Source organism: Nicotiana tomentosiformis, chromosome 4 (assembly GCF_000390325.3).
Source record: "Nicotiana tomentosiformis chromosome 4, ASM39032v3, whole genome shotgun sequence".
NCBI classification, from domain to species: domain Eukaryota; kingdom Viridiplantae; phylum Streptophyta; class Magnoliopsida; order Solanales; family Solanaceae; genus Nicotiana; species Nicotiana tomentosiformis.
This window is the reverse complement of record NC_090815.1, coordinates 127,074,272-127,100,150: the sequence shown is the minus strand read 5'-3', so window position 1 is coordinate 127,100,150 and position 25,879 is coordinate 127,074,272. Positions and strand designations below refer to the sequence as shown.

Here is a 25,879-nt window from a genome sequence, read left to right as displayed (position 1 = left end):
TTGAGTAGTTCCATCCACCGACGCTGCCGAAGATTTAGATCTCTCTGCTGAAAGATATACTTCAGACTTTTATGGTCAGTATAAATCTCATAAGTTTCGCCGTATAGGTAATGCCTCCAAAGTTTTAGAGCAAATACCAGCAGCCATCTCCAAATCATGTGTAGGATAGTTTTGCTCGTGCTTTTTCAATTGTCTCGAAGCGTAAGCTATAACGTGACCATTTTTCATGAGAACACATCTTAATCCCACTTTCGATGCATCACAGAACACCGTAAATCCTCCAGAACCTGATGGCAAGGCTAATATAGGTGCGGTTGTCAGACACGTTTTGAGTTTTTGAAAGCTCTGCTCACATTCTTCCGTCCACTGAAACCTTGCATTTTTCTGTGTTAGATTAGTTAGTGGCACTACTATTTTGGAGAAATCCTGCACAAAACGCATGTAATAGTCTGCCAAGCCTAAAAAACTACGAATCTCTGTAGGAGAAGTAGGTTTGGGCCATTTCTGCACAACTTCTGTCTTCTTAGGATCTACCATAATTCCATCCTTGGATATAACATGCCCCAGAAATGCTACTGAGTCTAGCCAAAATTCACACTTCGAGAACTTAGCATAAAGCCGATGTTCTCGCAATGTCTGCAACACAGTCCTGAGATGATTCTCGTGTTCTCCTTGACTATAAGAATATATCAGGATATCATCAATAAATACTATTACAAATCTATCCAGAAACGGCTTGAACACCATATTCATTAAATCCATGAATGCAGCTAGAGCATTAGTCAGTCCGAAAGGCATCACAAGAAACTCATAGTGCCTGCATCGAGTTTTGGAAGCAGCCTTAGAAATATCTTCATCTTTGATTCTAAGCTGATGATAATCAGAACGGAGGTAAATATTTGAAAAGTGGGCAGCTCCTTGTAACTGATCAAACATGTCATCTATACGAGGCAAAGGATATTTATTACGTATTGTTATCTTGTTCAACTGCCTGTAGTCAATGCACATTCTCAGGGATCCGTCTTTCTTCTTTATAAACAGTACTGGTGCACCCCATAGAGATATACTCGGTCTGATAAAACCCTTAACTAACAAATCCTGCAGTTGTTATTTTAGCTCCTTCAACTTGGCTGGTGCCATCCGATATGGGGGTATTAATATGGGATATGTGTCAGGTGGCAAATCAATACCAAAATCTATTTCTCGTACTAGAGGCAATCCTGGTAAATCCTCAAGAAATACATCAGAAAATTCTCTCACTACTAGTATGTTTTCTATACTGACTGTTTCCTTTCTTGTGTCATTTACAATAGCTAAGAGACCCAACCAACCTTTTTTCAGAAGTCGTTGAGCCTTCATAAAAGATACAACTTTGCAAGTCTCTGGAACCTGACCCCTTTTTAGAACAAAACTGGGTTCGTTTGGTATCTCAAACTTAACTATCTTTGCATGACAATCAATGATAGCATAGCAAGAAGATAACCAATCCATTCCCATCAGCATGTCAAAGTCAATCATATCAAGTACAATAAGGTCAGCTAAAGTATCCCTACCCTCAACCCGAATCTGACAAGCAAGATACACGTATTCAGCTAATAGAAACTCTCCAACAGGAGTAGCAACTAGAAAAGGATCATTCAATAGCTCAGGCTGTCTACTAAACCTTAAAGCAAAGTACGAGGACACATAGGAGTGAGTAGATCCCGGATCAATCAACGCAAGTGCATCAAATGAACAAACAGAAACAATACTTGTAACCACTGCATTCGAGGTCTGAGCATCCTGTCTAGTAAATGCAAAAACTCTCGCCTGACCTCTACCAGCATTCCCTTGTCCTTGATTCACATTAGAATGATCTCCAGCACCTCGACCTTTATTTCCTGTACCTGTAGCACCTGAAGTATTATGAGTAGTCCGAGTAGGTGCAGCTGACTGAATAGAAGCATGGTTGAAATTTCTCGGAGGCTGAGGGCAATCCCTCAAGTGATGTCCCTACTGGCCACACCGAAAGCACTCTCCAGTTAGAACACGACATTGGCCCAAATGTGATCTACCACAGGTCTGGCAGACTGAAGTAGTGGCATATATCTGCCCAAAATTACGATGTCCAGATAATTATGGTCCCCTAGTACCCTATCTGTAATGTGGTCTGTATGTGGACAGTGAAGACAGGTGTGTCCCTGTCTGAGAACCCTGTTGTTGTTGTCCCTGATTTTCTGCTCTTCGATTTTTACTAAAACCGCCACTGAAAGACCCTCCTGTCTTGGCCTTCTTACGTAAATCACTAGTTGCACGCTCATCGCGTCCCTTGTTTTCAATCTTTCTAGCAAGGCCGACTGCATCAAAGTAGGATAAAGTCTTCATATGTGGGGCTACTGCAGTGTATAAATGACCAACCAATCCATCAACAAACCTCTGAACTCGAGCTTCTTCGGTAGGCACTAAGTAAGGAGCATATCTAGCCAGCTTACAAAACTTGGTGTTATATGTTGACACATTCATATCTGGAGTCTGAACCAATCTCTCAAAGTCTCTAGCATATTTTTGCATCAGGCTGTCTGGAAGAAAATGATTCACGAACAACTTAGTGAACTCGTCCCATGTCAGTGGTGTTGCTCCTGCTGGCCTTCCCAGCAACACAGTTTCATACCATGTATTGGTCATATCCTCTAGATTGTATGCTGCGAGATCCACGGATCTCTCGCTAGAACATCCTAGAGCATGTAATGCCTTGAGTTCCCCATCCAAAAAACTTTGAGGATTTGCTGAATTATCAGAACCTGTGAATTTTGCTGATTTCAATTTCAGGAACTCTTGTAAGGATACTTCCTTATTCCCGAAAGTCTGAGTCTTTGCAGGTATTTGTGCCTGTAAAGTAGCCTAAGGAGCTGAACTTCCACCCTGAGTAGGCACCAATGCCTCTAACACATTCAATAACCTTGCTACTGTGTCTGTAGGTAAGGCAACAGTAGGTACAACAGTTGGCACTGGTAATGGAGCGTCCTGAACCCCCTGTTCTTGCACTTGATCTGGCATAGTAGTTGGGGTTGACCTATGTTCCCAACTTCAGGTTGAGGAGCAGTCTGTCTTCTAGTTTGATGAACCCCAACTTGACCGCCAGCCCGGGTAGTACAACATCCAGCACCACGTCCAGCAGATGATGGTATGCGTGTCCTAGCCATCTACGAAAGAAATACTCCAAAGTCAATCTCAAGGTTATCTCAACGCACGATCAAAGAATGAAAGAAGGGAAAACATTCCTAGATGTTCAGTAGCCTCAAGATCATAAGTATGGGCGCCTACATACCCATGAACAAGACTCTACTAAACATTGCTCCATGACTCGAGACTTAAAGCCTAAGCTCTGATACCAACTTTGTCACGACACAATTTAGGATCGTGACCGGCACTTAGGAACAAGTGCCCCCAAGTAAGCCTCATCGGTATTTTACAGAAAATCAGACAAAGTTTTCCCTATTTTTGGACTATTCCAAAAAATTTTCTGTCTCAAATCAACAACCAAACATCCTAATATCAATCCAAATAACAATAACTTTATCAATTAACTTAAACAAATATCTACCATTAACCCACTAGCAGCTAGAAATACTAATTTATCTCCAACTTTGATAATAAAGAGTGATACTCAACATAAGTATAATGACAAAAAATATTCATGACACTAAAAGAATGACTATGGAGCGACTCTAAGAGTTCAAAGAAAAGACCATAACAATAAATAAAAACTCCGCCCACGCGAACAAGTGTGAGGCTCCCCAAGAACTATCAACTTGTGCGCTCTAATTAACAGAATCCTCGCCCGCGTCAACTGCTGTCTCTGTAAAAAATAGCGGGGAGTGAGTCACTAGCTCAGTGAGTTATAACACTTAACCACAACCGTTTATTTTGGGGACATGTCAGAAAATATGCTAGTATATATATTAAACAGAAAATATCATAAGAATGCCCTTTCAGAAACAATAAACAATAATCAGTCTCATCATGTTTTTCATGTAATATAAATCAATTGGCAATTCGGTAATAAGCTCGGTAAATACTGTGTAATATCAATATTCATGTTTGGAAGGTTTCAATAAATAGATCATGTAATCGGTATAACTATGGACTTCTTCGTAAGAAGTCAAATATAACAGTGGTCCCTACTCGAGGAAAATCGGTAACGGTATGCTAGTTCTACCTTCCCACTAGCGAGGGCTATAACTGTACTCGGTAATTATAAGGTTCACCAGGTCTAACGAACCCGCCGTTAGCTAAGGGTTCCTTCAAAGTCTACTCCCATTTATACTTGTCTCTGTAATCCGTATATACTCATAAGAAAATATTTTAAAACAATATAGGGCATTTCGGTTCTTATCAAATTATGTAATTTCATTTCGATAACTGTAAATTCAAGCAACGGTAAAACATATCTAGTGACAACAAGAATATTTTAAAATAACGGTAATCATCTCAAATAACTATTTCGGTATCATATCGAGTAAAAAACTTATCCCACATACAACTCAAAATAATCGGTAACATATTCATATTAAAAAATCATGTGTAACTCATGTAAATTATGAAAATACAAATTGCGGTAAGATTACTACTCACAGTACTCGTGCCAAAATACCAAATGCTTCACCTCGAGCAATTCGTACAAATTCCTCCAATCAATCTATAATTACATAATATCGATCTCATGTTAATTTCCTTGTTTAGGCTAATTCATAGCTAATTTAGAATACCCAACCCTCGAGGTTTCATATTTGACTCTTAAATTCACCGAATTATATTTACCCACATATGAGTAATTACTAATCTCTCAACTTTTTAGCCTATTCATATAATATACTCACTTAATTCATGAAAAGTCTTATGGATTTTCTCTCAGTTCCCTAACCTCCTTTTTTTTTTTAACTCTGAATCAAATCCCAACATTATATTTACTTATAGCCTATTTGGTCAAGCTTATTTTTGGGCCAAACGTGTTTTTTTGGCCAAAATTACAAATTTAGGTGTTTGGCCAAGGTTTTGGAAGGAAAAAAGTGCTTTTGAGGAGAATCAGAAGCAGTTTTTGAGAAGAAGAAAAAAGTAGTTTTTCTCCAAAAGCACTTTTCTGAGAAGCACTTTTGAGAAAAATACACGTAGAAGCAGTTGTCAAAAGCTTGGCCAAACACCAATTACTGTTCAAAAGTGCTTTTCAAATTAATTAGTCAAACACAAACTGTTTCTCGCCTTTTGAGAAAAACACTTCTCAAAATAAGCTAATTTTAGAAGTTTGGCCAAACAGGCTATTAGTCCCGCAAGGAATCATGTATATAAAAATTACTACTGTTTCAAAAGAAGGAAAACTATATATAATTACCTGGAGCTTATCGCTGAGACTAAAGAATATATGCCAATGTTTAAATGGAAAATGTATTTGGCAGTGAGGTAACACCAGAAACTTTCCCCCCTTTTCGTTTTCCGTGTTGATGCCTCTGTCAAGGTTTTTGGGATTTGCAGAAGGGATTTTCTCTTTTTTTCTAACCCTTTTAGCTTCTGTCACGTTAATGGGCTAAGCCCACTTACTTGTATTCTTTTTGTTTTTGTTTTTGTTTGTCTTGCATTATTTATTTATTTGTTGTTTCTTTGTCTTTTTTTTTTTAATTTACTTAACTATCCATTATTTAATAGGAGATATTACAATCACCTTTTTTTATAGTAATTATTTTTATAAATTATATAATATACAATATACAATAATAAGAAGAATTTAAAATAATTTTGAATTTTGGAGGCAACAGCTTCACTGCCAGAGCCGCCCCTGCGCAAACCTTTTAAATTTAACGGGCTGAAAAAATAGCGGAAAAGTAAAAGAAAAAGAAAAAGAGAAAAAAGAGCAGAACTTTCGGGATCCAATTAGCGGACGTGGCGCCGCTCACGGCGGTGTTCCCGAAGCCGGTGGGGGTAGTGCTGACAGCAGTGGCGGTTGTGCCATACAACGCTTCGCACGATCTCTCATTTCGAAGTACAAAATATTATAGAACTTATATTTAAATCACAAGAATAAAAATTGAAACTTGAGACTGGTAAATTTGGCATTTAATTGGTTTAATTCATGAATTAATACTATCCTTTGTATTCTACCAAGACGTTGGAACTCTTAACAAAACTTACGAACTTATGCATACAATTGTACCGGCAAATTGGCGTTTCGTTATTTCCGAAGTTCGATTGTGCTTTGTATTTGGGAGACATCGGAACGTGAACGGCTTTAGTGTATCAGTTCGTGTTTCGATTTTGGATCAGCGAAATTCGCTAAATAGGTATTTGCATCCCTCTGCATTTGAAGTAAATTAGCGGCTTTTTCTTCTCACCTCTTTTTCTTTTGTTGTTGTTGAGAAAATTGTGGACTAAATTCGAAATTAAAATGCTGAATTTTTTGGTATTTTAGATATTTCAATATTCTCCCTATCTAAAAACTAATAGTATATGCTTAATTCCACATTTTCTCATCAAACGTTTGATTTGGAAGAAAAAGTTGCACACATTTTGTATTTTATAGTAATAATAGTTTGTTTGGCAAAGAATTGTTGGATAATGTGGCTATTATTTTCAATTTAGAAGCTTCTTTGTTGAGAATTTGAACATCAAAAACTAAGCTTGATGTATGGTGCAAAAATTGGAGTTGGAGGCAATTCTTTTGCATATTCAGTAGTGTGAGATATAGACTTTGATGTTCCTTTTGTTAGTTCAACATTACCTTTTTTTAATGTATCCTTTGATTCCATGATTATTACTCAGCAAACGAGTTGTCGAGGGAATGAAATGGCACTGAAATCAATTATTCATGTGCTTAAGGGAGTAGGAGATAATGTAGATAGCAAATCAAAAAAGCAAGCCGAGAGGAAGTGTGTATTGAGCCGTGGCAGGTCATATGTGGCTCCTGAGAGGTTAACATCCTCTCCATGTCTATTCGTTCAAGAAAGTCCGTGGGCGAGTTTGCCACATGAACTGCTGTTTGACATAATCCAAAGAATAGAGGCCAGTGAGATTACTTGGCCTGCCCGTAGAGATGTAGTTACTTGTGCCTCTGTGTGCCGGTCCTGGAGGGAAACAACCAAGGAGGTTGTTAGAACTCCGGAACAATGTGGGCTGCTGACTTTTCCTACGTCGTTGAAGCAGGTAGATTGGATGTTGCATTATTTTCTTGTTCGTTTAGCTGTTTATTAGCAAACTGACCCTGATTTCACTTCTTGAATTCCTGTTAGCCTGGGCCTAGAGATTGTCCAATTCAGTGCTTTATAAGAAGAGAAAGGGCAACATCAACTTTCCGATTATATCTTGGCCTGAGTCCTGGTAAATTATGATACTCTCACCCTCCACTTTGTTCTTGATCTATCAATTCGAGTTTATTACTCTGACTTTCTAATTATATTTGTGGTCAATCTCGTTGCTTTCCTAATAAATAGAAAATGTATGTACTTTGTACTTTTTTCTCCCTCCAGTTGTGATTCAGTTCCTACATTTCTTCCTGATATCATTGATTCCAGCTTAAGATACCTTATCGAACACTACTCTTCTGTCTCACTGTTATTACACCATCTTGATGATTCAGATGATAACTTGTGAGAAATTATCTTATATAGGTCTGATGATTTCAACATATTCAGCTCTTTCAGGGGATGCCAGTAAATTGCTATTGACGGCAAAGAAGATTAGAAGGGCCACATGCGCTGACTTCTTAATATCCATGTCGAAAGATGATTTTTCCCGGGCAAGTGATTGTTATGTTGGGAAGTTAAGGTTGGTATGAAGCTTCATCTTATTCTTTGTCTTAAGAAAAAAAAGGCCAGATTTCCCTCCTGCTACTAATTGCTTCCATTGATCAGGTCTAATTTTCTCAGGACTAAGTTTGTCATTTATGACGCTCAGCCACCATGCAATTTATTGATCCAGTCCAGTGGTGTGTTACATAAAAAGTTTGCTATGAAGAAGGTAGAGCCAAAGCAGTTATTTGGAAATCACAATGTGGGTACCATTTCTTATGAAGTCAATGTTCTACGTACAAGGGGGCCAAGAAGAATGCGGTGCACTATGCATGCGATCCCTTTCACTGCAATTCAAGAAGGTGGATCTGCTCCTACACCAGCAACTTTCAAAGAACACGTTCAGTGCAATTCATCTTTAGTATCAGCAGTTTCAAATAGGACAGTCCAAGATTCTATTTGTAGTTGTTTTGATGAGCCAGTTGAAACAATTCAAAAGAATACAGAACCTTTGACTTTGAGGAATAAAGCTCCAAGATGGCATGAACAATTGCAATGTTGGTGTCTGAATTTTAAAGGCCGTGTTACAGTGGCCTCTGTCAAGAATTTTCAGCTGGTGGCCTCCTCTGGCACATCCCAGGGCATCCCAATCACAGAACTAGAAAAAGTAATCTTGCAATTTGGGAAGATAGGGAAAGACATTTTCACCATGGATTACCACTACCCTCTATCGGCGTTCCAAGCATTTGCAATCTGTTTAAGTAGCTTTGACACCAAACCTGCTTGCGAGTAGCCTCTTTTTTTTCTTTTTCTTTTGGCTACTATTACATGCCATTTTGTGATTTTGTCTTCACAGTTGTGTATATATATCCTTTTTTTTAGCCCTCTCCTTTGGAAGGATCTTTTATGTGCAGGCATAGGAGGCATAGGTTATTGTCTAGTAGGAATTTGGCTGATATGCTTCTAGTGCATGCAGTATTCTGCCTGCAAAAAGTGGCAATTCTCTTGTATTCTTCAGCATGCTGTACTTATTCGAAAATTCTGTCAGTTCGCAAGAAGTAATTTGCCCTTTAACTAACATAGTGACGTTCTATCTTCTCCTTTCTTTTTTTCCCTTTTCTTCTTCTTTCCCTATTTTTCTCTCTTAATCAGATTTTGGCTAATCAGATTTTGCCACTGATGCTTGCATCAGGGTAGGCTGCCTACATCACACACCCTTGGGTGCGGCCCTTACCGGATCCTGCGGGAACGCGGAATGCTTTGTGCGTCGGGCTGCCCTTTTAATCAGATTTTGGCTAATATTCACATATGCACATCAAAACGAGGCAGTAGAACAACATTTCATAACTATCATGTTTCATATATCACAGCCATCTCAATTGCAGTTGCTTTAAACATGGGTTATTGAGCATATACACAAGGATGTTTAACTTCTAACAATTACATGTATTACAACTGTAGTTTTCAAAGAATCTCTATCTCGTTATCATTACTCTTCTCCATGCAGCCAACATGGCAACCAGGGTTATCTGGATCAGAATCACTTGGTTCAAGGAAAAGGCCTTTGAGGCATCTTCTTCTGATCTTTGGCTCGTATGTAAGTTTCTGGGCAGGGGTTACATTAAATTCAGCCTTGTGTGCCTCAAAGGGTCCTGTTCTCTCACTTGATCTTATAGGTTCTGAAGGCATACAATAGAACAACATATGTATACCTGGATTTTTTGCCTCAATGGCACTGTCAAATGTAATTGAGTTGTTCATGCCCTGCACGTTGCAGTTTAGATATGCCTCTATTTCTTGATCGTCCACGATCCTTGCATCTTTTGGTCGTCTTCCCACTGAATTTCCCTCTGCATCTGTGGTTGCATCGGCACTTTCATCTGGATTCAGTTTGTAGCCTCTGCGAATGTGGATTGCCCCTTCTTTTCTGGATGAGTCAGAACCAAGTTGCATAGATGCTCCTCTATTATCACCTGCAAGTGTGATCACACTCACCGGTCCGTCTTCCAAATTTTGCTTGCCCTCTCCAACTGCCATTCTATGAATAAGCTTCGAGATGTTATCTTTTACCTCTTTGTTAAGGGGTATGTCTTGTTCAGTGGAAACCGCAGTTTCCTTACTGGAACTACTGGCAATTGTTTTGTTCTTTGGCTGAGATAAAACTGTTCTTGTATGTTTTCTGTTAGAGACATTAGAGACAGGGTTCACCCGAATCTGATTGTTATTAGAACTGGCTTGCTGCTCTGTATATGCTTGCTTTGATTGAAAAACAATGCCTGGCTGCTTTTTGGATGTCAGGAAACCACCAATATTTTCTCCTGCACCATAGTTTTTATCCCGCATCTCTTGCATAACTTCCTTCACTTCTCTAGTTTCCTGGATGTTTGTCTCTGACTGTGTCACCATCATAGGTTTGCCATTGATTTCTGAAGAGTCTGATATCTGGGATGGTTCTTCGGTAATGCCTCTAGTGGATTTCACCTCTGATAGTTTTAAAGGTTGCATTATTTTTTCAGGTGACCTAACTTTTGCTTCAGTGTCAGATATGGTCTCCTTCTTGGGAAGCTCCATTTGTTCTGACTGTGGCCGAATTGCTGTGAGCTTTGGTTCTTTTCCATAAATTGATGTAAGTGCTTCAGTGGATTTGGAAGAAGGTTCTGAGCTGTCTAATTGTTTCAGTGGAGATGTTGGCTGAGCAATTGTCTGATCCTTTTGTTGCATTTGAGAGGTTATACCAGATGGAAGATTTGAAGAAATACTCTGGCTTGCAGGAGGAGGTACCTTTGAGGTTAATTGGTCCGTTGAGAGGACTTGAGGATCCTTGCGTGTTGGGGAGGATATCGGGTTCATTTCTCGTGATTGAGGATCTAAAAGAATTGGAAGCAAGGGCACGTGAGAATTGAAAACTGCTCCCTTGTGGATTGGCAAGAAATCGAAGGTATCAAAGGTATGAGTGGTTGGCACATCAGATGGTGATGCTGGTTGAGAACTGATCCCTTGCTGTTCTTGAGATGGTATCAATGGTTGAGACTCAGTTCTGGATGCCCGAATTTGAGAAGAGGGTGAGGGAGAAACTCCTGGAGGACTAGATGGTCCGCTCTGAGCTATTGTGGATGTTGGGGTGGTGCTTATGGTAGTGGTAGGGGTTTGAGTTTCAGATTTTGAACTAGCTGGAGCATTTGCTGGTGTAGAGTTTGAGGTCGATGGCTGGTTAGGGGCTTTGCTTTCAGCTAAAGGTTGAGGAGGAATTGGGGTAGTTTCAATTAAAGGGCTTGTGCTTGTGGTGGAGAGCTGGATAGGGGCTTTGCTTTCAGCTGAAGGTTGAGGAGGAACTGGGGTAGTTTCAGTTAAAGGGCTTGTGCTTCTGGTGGAAGGCTGGCTAGGTGCGTTCATTTCAGCTGAGGGCTGAGGTAGAGGCGTAGGAGATGTTGGTGTTGGGGTGATTGTACTGGTAGGGGCATCATTACGGCTTTGAGTGCCAGCTGAAGGTTGAGCTGGTGAAGAAGGCTTTGCAGATGTTGTGGTTGAGGTGGCGCTTGGTGGCTGCTTGCGAGTTGGGTTTTCAGTTGTAGGACTGGAGGACGGCGTACTGCTGCTGGAGGGCTGTGAAGCAGCTCTTGAGCCAGTACGAGTTGTGGGAGCGCGACTTGTTTTGGTAGTAGGCTGAGTGGATGGTTTGCTTGCAGGTGTTGGAGCTGGAGATGGAGCAGGTGCAGGTGCAGGTTGTGACCAAGGAAGACGGAAGCGGAATGTGGATCTTCGTTCCATTTTACTAGGATAAATGTTATGAAGCAAAAGAAATTTGTTGTTCAATTGTCCGATGATGATATTCAACCAGTGAGAAGCACCAATATATAAAGGTTTGCTTTTGATACCTTTGAACATTTCAAGACTTAGAATGTCTCAGCTTGCCTTCTTACCTTCACCTTTTGCTTCTTTTCCTCTCACCGCAGGCAACTTTTCTCTGGAATTCCTATAATGAAATTTGCCTTATGGTTGAGGTTTGCATCTAACTTTGTTTCTTCTCTGTGTGCATAAGCATAATCCACTTAAAAAGTGTTTTTTGGCCATTGTTTAACTCTAAAATGCAAAACCATTTTTTGCACAACGTTTTTCATAATATTCATTTTATGTAACTTGAATTTCACAGAAATGCCACGACCAGACAATGAAATAACTCTCAACCATATGCAAAAGCCAGCAATATGAAGGCAAATTGTTTTATTTCATTGTTAAAGAATATCTCTGCAGGAGGCAAAGGAAGAGGGAAAAAGAAGAAACTAAGCCAACTGTGAAAGAAAGCAGCAACTAAAAAGCTATTTTCCTTTAAAATAGTCGATTACCTCTCCAAGAAGGAAAGCATTAGAAGCAAAATTCACATTAACAAACTTGGACTTACCTGATTTAATAGTTCAAGAACAGAACACAAGAATGGAACTCATACAAACAACAAAGGGGAGAGTGCTCTTCCTTCTCTTGTGACTCTATCAAGTACAGTACAATCAATTAGCTAAGACCAAATTGCCAGTTGAAGATTTCTTTTCCTCATCTTAAGGTAAGTTCTTCCATTTCTCAACACTGAGAACTACTTTATGTCTCAACATTCATTTTGATGAAAACATAAAAGCACATTTATTATTTCTTGAAAAAGACAGATATAGCGAATAATCATTTTATCACGTTTGTAATGCATTTACCAATAATCATTAGTATCTCTATGGTTACCAGATACAAACAAGTGACCTATAAGCATTTGATAGTGTTGTACCATAATCACAGAAACGCAATGCAAGGTCTTCTTCGAATGGTTAGATCATGTCATGAGAAGCTCAAGGTTACAATTCTACAGAACTCGCAGCTCAAAAGCACAAGTGAGATGAACAAAATATTCGCAAGATTTGGACGTGTCATCTCCTTCCCCACGACGCAAAACAAGGAAGCTAATGCCATAATGGTATCACAGTCCACAATGCAGCAAAAAGGGTTAGAGAATACAAAAGTATCTGATGTATTACTGACAAAGGATGGAGAAGAAAGTGGTTCATGGCTTTGTTGTCGGACAAATGACACAGTTTTTGATGCCATCAAACAAGTTGGTTGCTAAAACTTCAACATAACCATAGAAAGTTGATGTTTATTTTGTGACGGACATACAAATAACATTGCTAATATGATGATGGTGACAAATTTGTAGATGGCAGACAATAACATCGGATCTTTGGTGGTTCTAAAGCCAGGAGAGAATCAACTGATAGCTGGAATTATAACAGAAAGAGGTAATTAGCCTTCCAAGTCACATATTCTCCACAGATAGACGAGGCTGCAAAACTTTCTATTACACAATTTGTTTAGAAATAGACATTTTGCTCAATTAGATAAAAATGTTGAACTTCTTCATCTATACTTCAGAGAGTTTCTTAACGAAAAATTATGTAATTTTTGTTTTTTTTAATGAGAGCAGACTATCTGCGGAAGGTAATTGTGCAGGATAGATCATCTAAATACACAAGAGTGGGAGATATTATGACTGAGCAGGTACCCTATATATTGTCTTCTTTGTTTATTTGGCCATCTCATTTCTGTTTTTTCTGCTCAATATTCCTACCTTTGCAACAGAGCAAGCTCATAACAGTCACATCCGACACAAACATTCTTCAAGCGATGCAACTCATGAGTGGTAAATACTACTACGTGTTCAACTAATGGAAATAGATATGATTTAAGGAAAATGATCGAATGTTTTATGATTACAGAACATCACATACGACATGTTCCAGTGATAGACGGAAAGGTGGTAGGCATGATTTCTGTTGCAGATATTGTCAAAGCTGTGGTGGAGCAACAAACTGGAGAAGTGAACCAACTGAATCAATTCATTCGAGGGGATTACTACTGAAAACATATTTAGCAAAGCTACTAATATCAAAGTTGCTTGTTGATACTCTCAGCTGATACCAAACCACTACTGTCATTTTCTCAGTGTATTGCTTCATATTACTGGGCACAAGTTTAATAAAAATGTGTAACATATATTTACTTTCTTTCTCTTCTATCAAATAAATAATTAAAATTCGTAAGACTTGAAACTTGATTTGGAGGGGTGCGCCAGGCCCGTGCAATAGTGCAATGCATGGGCGACGCTCGAGAGCCTAGGTAGCAAGCTACCTTAATGGACTCTCCCCTTAAAAAAATTGAGTTAATATCGTGTGGGCCGATGACCCACATACCAGATATTAAACTGATAAGAACAGATACTACACTTGATCTTAGCCAAAAGGCCGAGAAAGGTATGCTTGATCGAAATGACGGGCCTTTTATTTTATAGCGACTCTCTGCTGTTTTCTTATTAGCATCTTCCGATATGGGAGCTGCTTCAGCAAAGCTTAAGGTGCTAATCTATATGTATTATCAAACCAAATTTTATGAACAAATTATGTTCATATCTGAGACATATAAATGTAAAATACGAAAGGAGGGATTACAAAGAAACTAAGGAACAGTGATTAAAGCAATGATGTTTTTTTGGAACTTACTGTCAAACATTTTAATGAGTTTTTGATATCCACATAAGGTCAGGCTGTTAAAAGGTCAAGTAATTGCCTGAATTGTTATTCTCTACGGCGATCAAATTCTCTATCTTGGAGAATAATGATTGATGATAAATGAAGTTAAATAAACCTGAAAGAACATAAGAATTCATGGCATTATATTACAAAGGGATGTTGATACTTTAAAAATGTCCCTAAAGCAGGTCATCCATACATAGCATTCCCTATATTATTTATTATTCACCCAATAGTATATAATTTCAATATTATTATTAACAATCCTTACGGATAATGTCAGCATAACTAGTACATGAACCAAACTACCTTAATACATATTCTTATCAAACTTGGGCTTCTTATTTACACCACGAATTAGACACCAGTGAAAGATCTTTATGTTTTATGACCACCAACCTGCGCATATTGCAATATAAATATCACAAACCAGTTAAAGAAAGCAATAATTTCAATAATTTTGACATCTCTTAGAAAATTGTCTTTTATTTCTAACCACTGAATACCAGAATCCAATAATATACCACTAGAAAGCTAGAAAACATTCCTCAAAAAGACATGCTGATTCTGCATATCTTAATTTCCTCTTTGGAATTCTCCTTTTACCAGCCATTTGCTTATCAGACCTTAAAAAAGCAAAGAGAATAAGACAAGAAAATTCTATTCTGATCAAAAGTATGCAAGTGCTCAGCATATTACTGTTATAAACGCTCTCCTTAGACGGACAATTGTTCTAATGCACACACAAGCGCCCACATTTGACTCAGAAAAGAAGAAAACATATCCAGAATATAAAGTCATGACCACTAATCTTGCATTAGCTAAGGTCTCTTATCTAAATATAAGATGAGAAGATACTTCTCCTGCATCTATCTTTTTATCATTTGGAACATTTCATCACCCACAAAAAAAAAAAGGAAAGAAAAATAAGGAAAGCCACCTGCTTATTCTATTTGTTGCAAATTTCTAAGTTGATTCAACCACACTATATATTGATTTTTTCAACAAAATACACTTCTCTTTTTGGCATATCCAAAGATTCCAACCTTAGTGTACTCCTCAAGCTTTTACTAGCATAGGACTGAACAGTTGTTAAAAGGTCTAATCTCAGTCCTCTGATCTTTGAGAAGTCACAGATAACATCTGTGTTTTACATAGGAGTAAGACTTTTCTCTTTGACTAGAGATCGATATGTGCCAGATTTGTTTCATCTTGACTGTTAAACATACTTTCTACCAGATAATTGAAACAAATTTTTACTTCATTGCAGGTTCGAACATTGTTGATCTCGAGTCAATAATTTCCCACAGAAAGTAGGCCTTAGTTCATTATTCTAAATAAGAATAGAAGCATACCCCCTCTCTACTTTATAGCAGCTAATTTTTTTTGGATTATTTTGATAGACTATGTTTTGAAACAGAATGCAAATAACTACATTAACTTGAGACATCACAAAACAAAATTGCAATTAAACTAGATAAATTCATAATTAATATATAAATAAGCTTATCAAAAACCTTATGGTCATGCTACTTTGAGATTGAGAAACCAGTGATAAGTTGCCAAGTATACATTCTATTACATAGATTTTTTAAATGCAGAAATGAGGATATTCTGGACATCTTCAATCAAGTTTTTAAAGAAAAAACGAATGCCATGAGATTGTAGGGGGGAAATACATGGTTTTCAAAACCAAAGGAGGCTTCAGGCATTTTTTCCACATAGGAGTTAACATACAGTTCAAAAATCCGGGGTGGGGCGGGGCTGGGGGTAAAACGCTTTGCCTCATAATTGTTATTTTTGGACTATTATTATTTCCTTTTCTTTTGGGGAGTTTACCGCGATTATCTGATACCTGTAACTTTTAGTTTACCATTGATTAAGTGGGGAAGGGGTGGAAAACTTATTGTACCTTGGATACACCATGTAGAAGGTATTCTAGATAAAAGGATGGGGTATTATCACTTTTATCCCGCACCAGAAACTATTTACGTCTGGTAACCGAAAAAGTGTATAAACTTGTATAATTTTTGTATATAACATACAAAATGTATATATATATATATATATAAATTTTATACATTTTTTCGGCTATTATTTTTATAGCGGCTATACAATGTCATTTTTCCTAAAAGGATTCTTAAATATCAGACACATTATAACGGCATAGATTCCTACTGTAGTTTTTTTGCTAGAATATAAACTACTATGAGATTTGACAAAAGGTATCCCTCCACCTCATTCATATGGACAGGCAGTATCTCAAATGAAAAAGGTGTCAAAGCAAGTGGTGTAAAAGGGACAATTCTCCCCTTTTTGGCAATTTTGAGAGGCTTTCAGAACTACAACTCTGACTCAAAAATAGTTCATCTCAGAATGACAAACTCCTCAATATGATCTAAACTGGAAAAACCATTGTCGTAGAAATTAAAAGTTCATTTTCTCCTTTAAGCACAAGGCAAAAACTACCATAGCAAAGAAACAGAAGAAGCAATACATCTTGGAAATGTTTGTCCTGTTTCTCTATTAGAGTGACTACAAAGCAGAAATTATTTTGGAAACTGAACTAGTAGCTGCAGGAAATCAAGATGGCTGACTATATATAGCTCGTGCATCTGGACATAGATTTTTGATACTGGTTTTGAAAAGAGTTTTAGGGTCAAATGCTAGTCAGTTTCATACTAGTTGACTTATATTTCCTTATTAGTTAAAACAAATAACAACACCAGAACGATAGTATAGGAGTACAAGAGAGAATAAGTACATAAAACACGCATAGGTTAGCTAATGAAGAGGGAAATCAATCAATCATGGTTAAAAAGAGAAACACTCGTCACACAACAGGTATTCTCAGAGTTTTACACCATGATAACCCCGATAGTACCTACACGTTATGTTGAAACACAAAAGGAGGGAAATTCAGAAGACGCGGTAATAGAAATAAGCACAGGGTGACTCCATTTGTAGAGGGGAAAAAAACATAAGCAGCAGCCACTTGCCTGTTCCAACTTGCAACTCGGAATCATAATTTGATACAGCAATAGGCAACCTAATAGTTATAATCATTTAAATGTAAGATGATAAAACTTATAAAACAATGAAATTGAGTTAATGCATAAAATTAAACACTTAGTCTTTTTACTTTGTTCATAATTGTTATCATCGATCAAAACACAAAGATCAACAATGCTTCGGTCAATGCACACATTGTCAAAAAATGGCCGGCAGACAACAATTGAAGGCGAAGGGTAACAAATGGTTTTCCAATTGAGGTAGAATTTAAGCAACATTTTGCAACCTAAAGATGGCAAAATATCTTGATAATTGTTTTTCGGCCTAAGATATTATAACATTGGCGTGTCTATCTTAGCCATAGAATTGGAATTAGGGGATCTAATCTCCTCCAGCTGGGTGAATTTCTTATCTGATCCACCCGCTGATGGTCACAAATACTATTTTCTTATTCTTCCTCCACCTATTCCTATTAACATTACTTCAAGAATCATGTATTCTACCTCCCCTAAAAGAAAACGAAATATTCGCCAACTTGCCACAAACCAAGACCATCTCCTCCAGCTTATAAGGAACTAGCTAGCTTAGCATTATCTTGTCCATACCATTCACTTGAGTACTTGACTTTGCTAGCTCACAACCCTCTATCCCTATTAATCAATAATGGCCTCATGGACTACAAGGCAAAACAAGAAGTTTGAAGAGGCTTTGGCTTTATTTGACAAGGAAACTCCTGACCGCTGGCATAACATTGCCAGGTGTGTAGGTGGAAAATCAGCAGAGGAAGTGAGGAGGCATTATGAGTTGCTTGTGAAGGATATCATGCAAATTGAAAACGGCCATGTACCTTTACCTAATTACAAAGCCGTTGAAAGCAATAGCAGGTATGCCAATGAACAAAGGTATAGCAAATCTATACTCTCCACACAACCAAACTAATCTTTTCATCCACATACAAGTCAATGATACATTCTGTATTTTTAAGGCTAAGCATTTTGTTATATCTGCCAAACATTAATTTTCAGAAAGATGATTTAAGAAACACCATCAAAATGTTATCTTTTAACGCTTGTTGACAAAACAAAGTATGTGACACTTGGTAACTTTGAAAATTGACATACCTTGTATAGATTCCATATGTTGTTATTCTCTTATTTCTGGTACTGCTTATTAACCACCTTTCCATTTTTAGTAACTTTAAGTCAAAGGCTAGTCACACTCCTTGTTAAAATAAAATACTGACCCCTATATTGTAAAGAATAAATGCTTAAAGTTTCAACTTTTTGCAAGTGGAAAGTTTAGAGATGTCTGCACATTTACCTATTAATTAAGCTTCTAAATAACTAAAACGAATCCTACTTGTTTTAAATCACGTGCATAAGTCCTACATCTTGATCCCCTACCACTTCATTATACAAAACACAATTGTTTAACAATTGTTTCTAGTGCTGATAATACATATCATCACATGATGCAACAGATATTTTATGAGCTCCTCACATTAATTCCTCGATAATCCTTCAGCAATCCCAATTAGTCACTTCTCGACAAGATAATTTCAGCAGCACTTACAATTGAAAGAAAACACCTTCTGTGTAAGCAGCACTAAGAATATAAGCCAAAAGAGGACTAATTAAGAGTTACTTCTAATAAAGTTGGACGAATCTCTGAACTCAAATTGATATTGTTTTGCTGCATTTCAAATTTTCTTAAAAAGAAGAAATAGTGTTTGTTTCTCAAACAACTAAATAATGCTTATTTCCTCATCATTGATCAATTCTTTACATGGCTATTTCTTATTGAACAGGCTTCTGAAGAACCTGAAGCTACGGTGAGAACAAATTTGCAGCCAATGCTCAATAACATCACATGTTCTCCATTAAATGTCAAAGCATTTAAATTGTGAATTCATGTCTGAGTTTATGAAGAAAGCAAAATGTATGACTACATTATTGTCCATCTCTAATCCATTTAACTTCGATCTTAGTGTGTAATGTTTCTCAAATGTATAATATATAGATATATATAATGTCTGCTTCACTTCTATCTTAGTGTATTTTATTCCAAAAATCAAACTAAAAATACACGCTTCAAAATAAGAACATTTTAATTACATGAATCAAACAGGAGAAGGTAGTACAAATTACTTCTTGACTGGATTTTCAACCTCATACAACCCTATACCAACTGAGATGCGAAGAAAGGAAAGAATAATCAGCGAGTTTTCGAATGCCAAATGGTTCGGTGCGTAAAACTTAGTAAAAATTAAATGACTTAGCTCTTGAGAAGACGTTAATCAAGCATTTAAACTGTGGAGATAAAGTAGCCGGGCGACGAAATTCCTAAAATTGTGAAGCTAACCAAAGGGGGAAAAAAACACTGGCGCAAGAGATGTAAGCAAAAGTGGAGATGCGGGGTATCGATCCCCGTACCTCTCGCATGCTAAGCGAGCGCTCTACCATCTGAGCTACATCCCCTTTGTTGTTATAATACCCTGGTCAAAATCATAATCAACAAAGATTAAAACAAATATTTACATCTACATCTACATCTATATTATATATTATATATTATATTATCTATCTATATATTATTATAAAAGTACGAATAATTTATTATTATAAAAGCACGAATAATTTATGTTAAATATTGAACGACTAAAATATTCCTATTCTTTTATGCCCTTAAATATTTGTATAGTTTAAGAATCTAATTGTAGTTAAATTACTCAATGATGTAATTCTTTTTCGATTTAAACTACACATATATACATCGACCCTATAAAGTTGATCCGCTTGAATTAGAAAAGCACATTAATAATTTTCTTTTAAAAATTAAAGTGTCTTACGTAATTTACTACAACATATGTTGTAGATTGAATTTTAACTTATGATCAAATTTTAAATGATTTACCGACTTATAAAGCTTAAAAGAAAAACTATAACACTTATTAATGGTTCTTATTTTTCCCTATATCTTCCCTAATTGAGAACGTATATATTTATATCTACAATTATCTATTTCTATTTATATATCTATATTATTATACATCTATCTATCTATATCTACATCTATATCTATCTACCTATATCTATATATATATATATATATATATATATATCTATCTATATTATTATAAAAGTATGAATATTCAACACTAAATATTAAATGATCAAAATATTCTTAAAATATTGAACGACTTTTATGCCCTTAATTATTTATATTACAAGCAAATAAGAAAAGGATATAATTGGAAACATTACACGCTAAAAATACAAAGTTGTGATAGAATACAAATTTAACCGTGTGAATGAAATAAGAATTGGTTTTGGAGAAGGCATGTAATCACGTAAGAAAAAAGTAGTGAGCAACAAGGAATCAAAATGGCAATGTTTCTCAAGTTTTGTTTTATTCTTGCGTTAAATTGTCTTAAAATTTCGTGATTTGTTTCCCTGAACCTCAACATTCTCTTTATCTTATATAATTGTCTCTTTATCTTATACAATTGTCTTATTTAGATAATTAGTAGTATATTTTTGGAAAATCAAAATCTTGTTAGATTCATCAAATCTCTATCTATACCTATATTTATCAATATTTATATTATTATAAAAGTACGAATATTTTTTTTTTATACCCTTTAAAAGCTAAATTATTTCTTTCGGAACATAAGTAATACTTGGTTAACATTGTAACATTCAAACTCTCTTCCTAATTAATATTCATGATTTTGAAATTAACTAAATATTACTTTAACAAGTCCATATTGGATAGACTTTGCAACGGATCGGAAAGTGATTGCAGTTTTATTTCAGTTAAGGAGGAGTCCTATGGACACAAAACTTATATCCTGAAGATAATCAATATTTCTGTTTGCATTATATGCTCATAATAGGTGTCCACTTTTGAAGATATCAAAATGCATGATTTTAACTCATAGTAGAAGTCTTTTGTATGTACTTCAACATGCAAAGTACTTATAATAGGTAATAAGTAATTTGTTTTTCTTTAACATGCTGGATGCCTACATTCTGCAAATTAAAATCCATAACTTTTTTGTGTGGTTAAATTAACTTTCTCTAAGAGTAAAGTCTAATGATAATATTTGATTTGCTTTGTAGGTACTTTGTCTTTTAAGGATCTTGAAGATCAATGAAAGATGTTATAACAAAGACACAATATTGATGAAAAAGTTAAATCTTTGAAAACTGATTAACTTTTTGAGACCTTCTTCTACTTTAACTCTTTTCAGTCAAGCAGAGAACTTGCTTTTTTACTTCATTGATATTAGGCATTAATGTGCATCATCACTTTTGTTTATAAAATTTTTTTTTTTTTAGATTTTAATTTTACCTACCTGTTTGATGCATGAAAATTGAATTTTTTTGCATATAGATGGAGGAATTATTAGATAATGGACTTCTTATTTATGAAATGTGTGTAATGGAGAAACAATTGGATTAATATCATACTATTATTATCCTAATTCGTGATACTTGATCTAATTGAAACAATGGTTGACGATACATACTTCTTCAAGGAAAAATTCTTTATCATTACCTTTTAACGTGATATCTCACTAGGTGACTTCTCCAACTTCTTTTATATTCTCCTTTAGTTTTGTCTAATTATGATAAATTTAATATTGACTCAGTCAATAATTAGGGACAAACACTAATTCTTGGAGATGTTTGGGACTTGTCAAAGTGTTCGGACACCAGATATTCGAATTATTCGAATAATCACGACACATCTCATATATATTTGCTTTAACGGTCTTCACTCGACCCATAGATACTAAGATAATCATAGAGATATAAAGTCCCCAAATACAAGTTTATTTGACGGTTAATAGGGTGACTATTATGGGTGACTTGACCGTGAGAAATATTCATGGATGCCAAAGATATCTGAGAGATTATAGGGGAGATTTTGGTCATGATGAGTATGTGTTTCGAAGTAAACCAAATTTGTGAATTCCGTCTAGGATTATTGTCGCGACCCAAAATTCAACTAGTCGTGATGGCACCTAACTCAACCCGCTAGGTAAGCCACCTTTCAACTATCAAATTCCAATAACAATTATTAAAGAAATTTAAGTAAATAATTATCTTAACCTTATACATTCCCCAAGAACTGGTAATACAAATCATGAGCTTCTAAGATTAGAGTATACAAAACGGAAATGAAATAAATCCATAGTCTGTTTAAATAGTACAAAAACAGAGCTTTTATAAATCTAAGGCTACCATGAACAAGGAGCAGCTACAACAGGAACGTATGTACATCTTCAAATCTCGCAACCATCGAGCACAACAACAACAACAATCAACATCTGCACGCAATGTGGAGAAATGTAAGTGTAGTATCAGTACAACTGACCTCATGTACTGAGTAAGTAACAAACCTAGTATTAGGTTGTAAGTAGTAACGAGCTTTGACCAAGGTCGGGTCCAAAACCACTAATCCACAACAATTAATAACGACATAAAGCAAATAATATCAGAAGTAACTCAGAGATAAAATGCTCAGTCACATCATGATTTCAGCAATAAAAGTTTTTTCTTTCAAGTACATCAGTAAAAATCTAAATCTTTTGCCAAAGTTACCAAAAATGTGAATAAGTTTGAAAACAGAAATTTTTCCAAAATTCCTTTTAATAATAAATAAAATATCTCATTTTCTTTCCAGATAACCATTGTAAAACAAATGCATCACTATACCCATCTGTCAACATGTGTGAGAAATTATGAATAATGTGATACCGTACAGCATGAGAAAAATACATCGCTATGCATATATGTCATGTGTGCATGTCAATGCAATGTATCTCAGAGATTGTACTCATGTACTCACACTCTCAGAGTACTCAATTTCACTGTCTCGCATTCTCTCTCACTATGCTCAGCATACTCAATCACTCAGCGCTATACAATACCTGCTGCGGCGTGTAGCCCGATCCCTATTTATAGTCGACTGCGCTTATTGGGGGTGTGTACAGACTCATGAGGGGCTCCTACAGCCCAAGCACTATAAGCACGGACAACTCACGTGCTTCACGGACAACTCACGTGCCATAATATAAAGATCTGGATCCGCACGGCCAACTCACGTGCAATAATAATATAAGGATCCGCACGGCCAACTCACGTGTTGCACGGCCAACTCACGTGCAATAATAAGCCAATAAGGCATGCTGCAGGCAGTGAGCCTCGATCCATATAATATCCTCACAATCAGGCCCTCGACCTCCCTCAGTCATCAATCTCTCCAGTCTCTCTCTCATGGGCTCACAATGTCATGAGAATAACCCAAAATGATGATATGATGTATCAATAAATAACAACAGAGACTGAGATATGCTATGCAATGAAATGAATATGACTGAATATGAATTTTTAACATAACCAATAATTCACAGCAATACGATCTCTGTGAGTCCCAATAATACTGGCACATAGCCTCAACATGATTTTTAATATGCTTTTCAGCTCAATTTCTTTAACTCATAAAATAGCATGGAAAATGCCAAGATTATTTAACTATAAAATTTTACAGAAATAATTATGTCATAATTTCTATAGTGCACGCCCACACGCCCGTCACCTAGCATGTGTATCACCTCCCAACAATTCACGAAATACATATATTCAGGGTTCATACCCTCAGCTCCAAGATTAGAAGAGTTACTTACCTCGAACAAGCAAAATCCAATGTCGAGCAAGCTAAGCAATGCTCCAGAAATTCTATTCTGCGCGTATCGACTTTCAAACGGCTAGAATCTAGTCACAATTAATTTGATTCAGCCCACAAAATTATAGAAATTAATTCCATATCAAAATACTAATATTTTTCAAAAATTCGAAATTACACCCTAAAAATCATCCGTGGGGACCACGTCTCGAAATCCGATGAAACTCACAAAATACAACAACCCATCCAATTTCAAGTTCAACCATACTAATTTCACTCAAATCCGACTCCAAATCGGTATTCAAACTTGAAAAAATCGTTTTGTGATATTATAGAAATTTTCTTCTATTTCTCTTGAAGATTCAATAATCTTACACCAAAAATGAAGATTAATTCATGGAATATAATCACAAGAGAGTTAAGAACACTTACCCCAAGTTGTGTGGAAAATTTCCTCTCTAAAATCGCCTAACCCGGGCTCCAAAATCCGAAAATGGGTGAAAATGTCGAACCCTCGAATTTAAGGTTCTGCCCCAGCGATTTTCGCATCTGCGGACAAGATTTGCGCACCTGCGCATCTGCTTGTGCGAGCAAAACGTCGCATTTGCAGACTCCACTCGTCTGCCCAGTTTCCGTTTCTGCGTGCATCCGTCCGCATCTGCACTCACGCAGGTGCGGAATTTTCCCTCGCACCTGCGACCAATGCCTCACAGCCCTCTGCCCGCATCTGTGCTCCTTCACGCGCAGGTGCGATTGCGCACCTGCAAGCATCTTCCGCACATACGCACCACGCTTCAGCGTACCCCTGCTCTCACTTGCGAGCTCGCACCTGCGACTACTTTTTCGCAGGTGCGATTACACTAGAAGGCTTCAGTTCCAGCAGTCTTCCAAATTCAAAAATCAATCTGTTAACCATTCGAAACTCACCCGAGGCCCTCGGGTCCCCGTCCGAACATACCAACAAGTTCCATAACATAACACGGACCTACTCGAGGCCTCAATTCATACCTAACAACCTCAAAAATATAAATTACACACAGATTCAAGCCTAATAAATTTCCAAATTTCCGAATTCTACAAATGATGCCAAAACCTATCAAATCACGTCCGATTGACCTCAAATTTTGCACACAAGTCACATTTCACATTACAGACCTATTCAAATTTCCAGAATCAGATTCTGACCCCGATATCAAAAAGTCACCCTCCCCCGGCCAAACTTCCCAAAAATTCATCTTTCGGCATTTCAAGCCTAATTCCACTACGGACCTCCAAATAATTTTTCGGACACGCTCTTAAGTCCAAAATCACCATACAGAGCTATTGGAATAATCAAAACTCTATTCCGCGATCATTTACACATAAGTCGATATCCGGTCACTATTTTAACTTAACCTTTAAACCTTGGAACTAAGTGTTCAAATTCATTCCAAAACCTCACCGGACCCGAACCAATTACCCCGGTAAGTCACACAACAACTGTAAAGTATAATTTGAGCAGTAAATGGGGAAACGGGATTGTAATACTCAAAACGACATGTCGGGTCATTACATTCTCCCCCACTTAAACATACGTTCGTCCTCGAACGTACCAAGAGTTGTTCTTAACCTTCAAATCTCTATTCCACCTTACCACGCACATACCCGGAGGGTGATCTCACGTTACCCTATTTCATATAGGCCTGACAACACAATACAACTGAAAATCCTTAATTTAACTTTTGCCCAAAAACCTTGGAATTCAATTCCCAAAATTTCTTTCAAGACACAAATCTTACATTTACACACCATATAAGTCCGAACAAGTTGCATTGAGCTATAACTATAACCAGGGATATAATCAACCAACATATTACA

At 36.8% G+C, this 25,879-nt stretch overlaps 5 protein-coding genes, 2 long non-coding RNA genes and 2 other non-coding genes across 14 annotated transcripts in view; 3 read left to right on the top strand and 6 right to left on the bottom strand.

Annotated features, from left to right (window-relative positions):
- Nucleotides 1-1,107: 1,107 nt before the first annotated feature.
- On the bottom strand, nt 1,108-3,036 carry LOC117279857 (uncharacterized). Its single transcript, XM_070201749.1, has 3 exons — nt 2,895-3,036; nt 2,193-2,780; nt 1,108-1,895 (listed from the first exon to the last, which is right to left on the bottom strand). The coding sequence occupies exons 1-3, from the start codon at nt 3,034-3,036 to the stop codon at nt 1,108-1,110; spliced, it is 1,518 nt and encodes a 505-aa protein (XP_070057850.1).
- A 572-nt stretch (nt 3,037-3,608) lies between these two features.
- LOC138910688 (uncharacterized) overlaps nt 3,609-25,879 on the bottom strand; it is a 109,164-nt gene continuing 86,893 nt past the window's right edge. Inside the window, exons 2-3 of the long non-coding RNA XR_011415840.1 lie at nt 4,615-4,678; nt 3,609-3,838 (exon numbers count right to left, since the gene is read on the bottom strand). This is a non-coding gene — a long non-coding RNA (uncharacterized lncRNA). The remainder of the gene's footprint in view (nt 3,839-4,614; nt 4,679-25,879) is intronic.
- Nucleotides 5,983-8,832, top strand: LOC104109364 (tubby-like F-box protein 5). Of its 4 annotated transcripts, XM_033659484.2 has the most exons (5): nt 5,983-6,311; nt 6,790-7,170; nt 7,257-7,344; nt 7,635-7,791; nt 7,878-8,832. In XM_033659484.2, exons 2-5 carry the CDS (start codon nt 6,814-6,816, stop codon nt 8,545-8,547), a joined length of 1,272 nt encoding a protein of 423 aa, XP_033515375.1. In that variant the 5' UTR covers nt 5,983-6,311; nt 6,790-6,813; the 3' UTR covers nt 8,548-8,832. The 4 variants fall into 4 exon arrangements, with proteins under 4 accessions (XP_033515375.1, XP_009616928.1, XP_009616927.1 ...); XM_009618633.3 differs by having other exon boundaries at nt 5,983-7,170; nt 7,668-7,791; XM_009618632.3 differs by having other exon boundaries at nt 5,983-7,170; nt 7,659-7,791.
- On the bottom strand, nt 9,078-11,522 carry LOC104109363 (flocculation protein FLO11-like). The gene has a single exon (XM_009618630.4). It carries the CDS (start codon nt 11,520-11,522, stop codon nt 9,219-9,221), a length of 2,304 nt encoding a protein of 767 aa, XP_009616925.2. The 3' UTR covers nt 9,078-9,218.
- LOC104109362 (CBS domain-containing protein CBSX3, mitochondrial) lies at nt 11,775-13,784 on the top strand. 3 transcript variants are annotated; one of them, XM_018775297.3, is made up of 6 exons: nt 11,775-12,309; nt 12,534-12,846; nt 12,949-13,030; nt 13,216-13,289; nt 13,371-13,431; nt 13,508-13,784. In XM_018775297.3, the coding sequence occupies exons 2-6, from the start codon at nt 12,541-12,543 to the stop codon at nt 13,648-13,650; spliced, it is 666 nt and encodes a 221-aa protein (XP_018630813.1). In that variant the 5' UTR covers nt 11,775-12,309; nt 12,534-12,540; the 3' UTR covers nt 13,651-13,784. The 3 variants fall into 3 exon arrangements, with proteins under 3 accessions (XP_018630813.1, XP_009616924.1, XP_009616923.1); XM_009618629.4 differs by having other exon boundaries at nt 11,976-12,309; nt 12,515-12,846; XM_009618628.4 differs by having other exon boundaries at nt 11,976-12,309; nt 12,483-12,846.
- Nucleotides 13,850-14,045, bottom strand: LOC117279862 (U2 spliceosomal RNA). The gene has a single exon (XR_004510293.1). It is a non-coding gene; the product is annotated as a U2 spliceosomal RNA (small nuclear RNA).
- On the bottom strand, nt 13,852-19,734 carry LOC138909111 (uncharacterized). The gene is made up of 3 exons (XR_011415639.1): nt 19,477-19,734; nt 17,317-17,366; nt 13,852-14,716 (listed from the first exon to the last, which is right to left on the bottom strand). It is a non-coding gene; the product is annotated as an uncharacterized lncRNA (long non-coding RNA).
- Nucleotides 17,993-19,267, top strand: LOC104109360 (protein RADIALIS-like 6). The gene is made up of 2 exons (XM_033659485.2): nt 17,993-18,231; nt 19,137-19,267. Exons 1-2 carry the CDS (start codon nt 17,993-17,995, stop codon nt 19,162-19,164), a joined length of 267 nt encoding a protein of 88 aa, XP_033515376.2. The 3' UTR covers nt 19,165-19,267.
- On the bottom strand, nt 19,734-19,806 carry TRNAA-AGC (transfer RNA alanine (anticodon AGC)). Its single transcript has one exon. It is a non-coding gene; the product is annotated as a tRNA-Ala (tRNA).

Excerpts from the sequence above, each read along its gene's own strand:
- LOC117279857 (XM_070201749.1), bottom strand. The coding sequence starts at position 3,036 with ATGCCAGATCAAGTGCAAGAACAGGGGGTTCAGGACGCTCCATTACCA. Across the intron at positions 2,781-2,894 it reads GGTGCCTACTCAGGGTGGAA|GTTCTGATAATTCAGCAAAT; the intron begins GTTCAGCTCCTT and ends CAAAATTCACAG. Across the intron at positions 1,896-2,192 it reads TCAGGGACAACAACAACAGG|GTGCTACAGGTACAGGAAAT; the intron begins GTTCTCAGACAG and ends ATAATACTTCAG.
- LOC104109364 (XM_009618631.3), top strand. The coding sequence starts at position 6,775 with ATGATTATTACTCAGCAAACGAGTTGTCGAGGGAATGAAATGGCACTG. Across the intron at positions 7,171-7,256 it reads TTCCTACGTCGTTGAAGCAG|CCTGGGCCTAGAGATTGTCC; the intron begins GTAGATTGGATG and ends AATTCCTGTTAG. Across the intron at positions 7,345-7,634 it reads ATATCTTGGCCTGAGTCCTG|GTCTGATGATTTCAACATAT; the intron begins GTAAATTATGAT and ends TATCTTATATAG.
- LOC104109363 (XM_009618630.4), bottom strand. The coding sequence starts at position 11,522 with ATGGAACGAAGATCCACATTCCGCTTCCGTCTTCCTTGGTCACAACCT.
- LOC104109362 (XM_018775297.3), top strand. The coding sequence starts at position 12,541 with ATGCAAGGTCTTCTTCGAATGGTTAGATCATGTCATGAGAAGCTCAAG. Across the intron at positions 12,847-12,948 it reads TTTTTGATGCCATCAAACAA|ATGGCAGACAATAACATCGG; the intron begins GTTGGTTGCTAA and ends ACAAATTTGTAG. Across the intron at positions 13,031-13,215 it reads TGGAATTATAACAGAAAGAG|ACTATCTGCGGAAGGTAATT; the intron begins GTAATTAGCCTT and ends TAATGAGAGCAG.
- LOC104109360 (XM_033659485.2), top strand. The coding sequence starts at position 17,993 with ATGGCCTCATGGACTACAAGGCAAAACAAGAAGTTTGAAGAGGCTTTG. Across the intron at positions 18,232-19,136 it reads AGGTATGCCAATGAACAAAG|GCTTCTGAAGAACCTGAAGC; the intron begins GTATAGCAAATC and ends CTTATTGAACAG.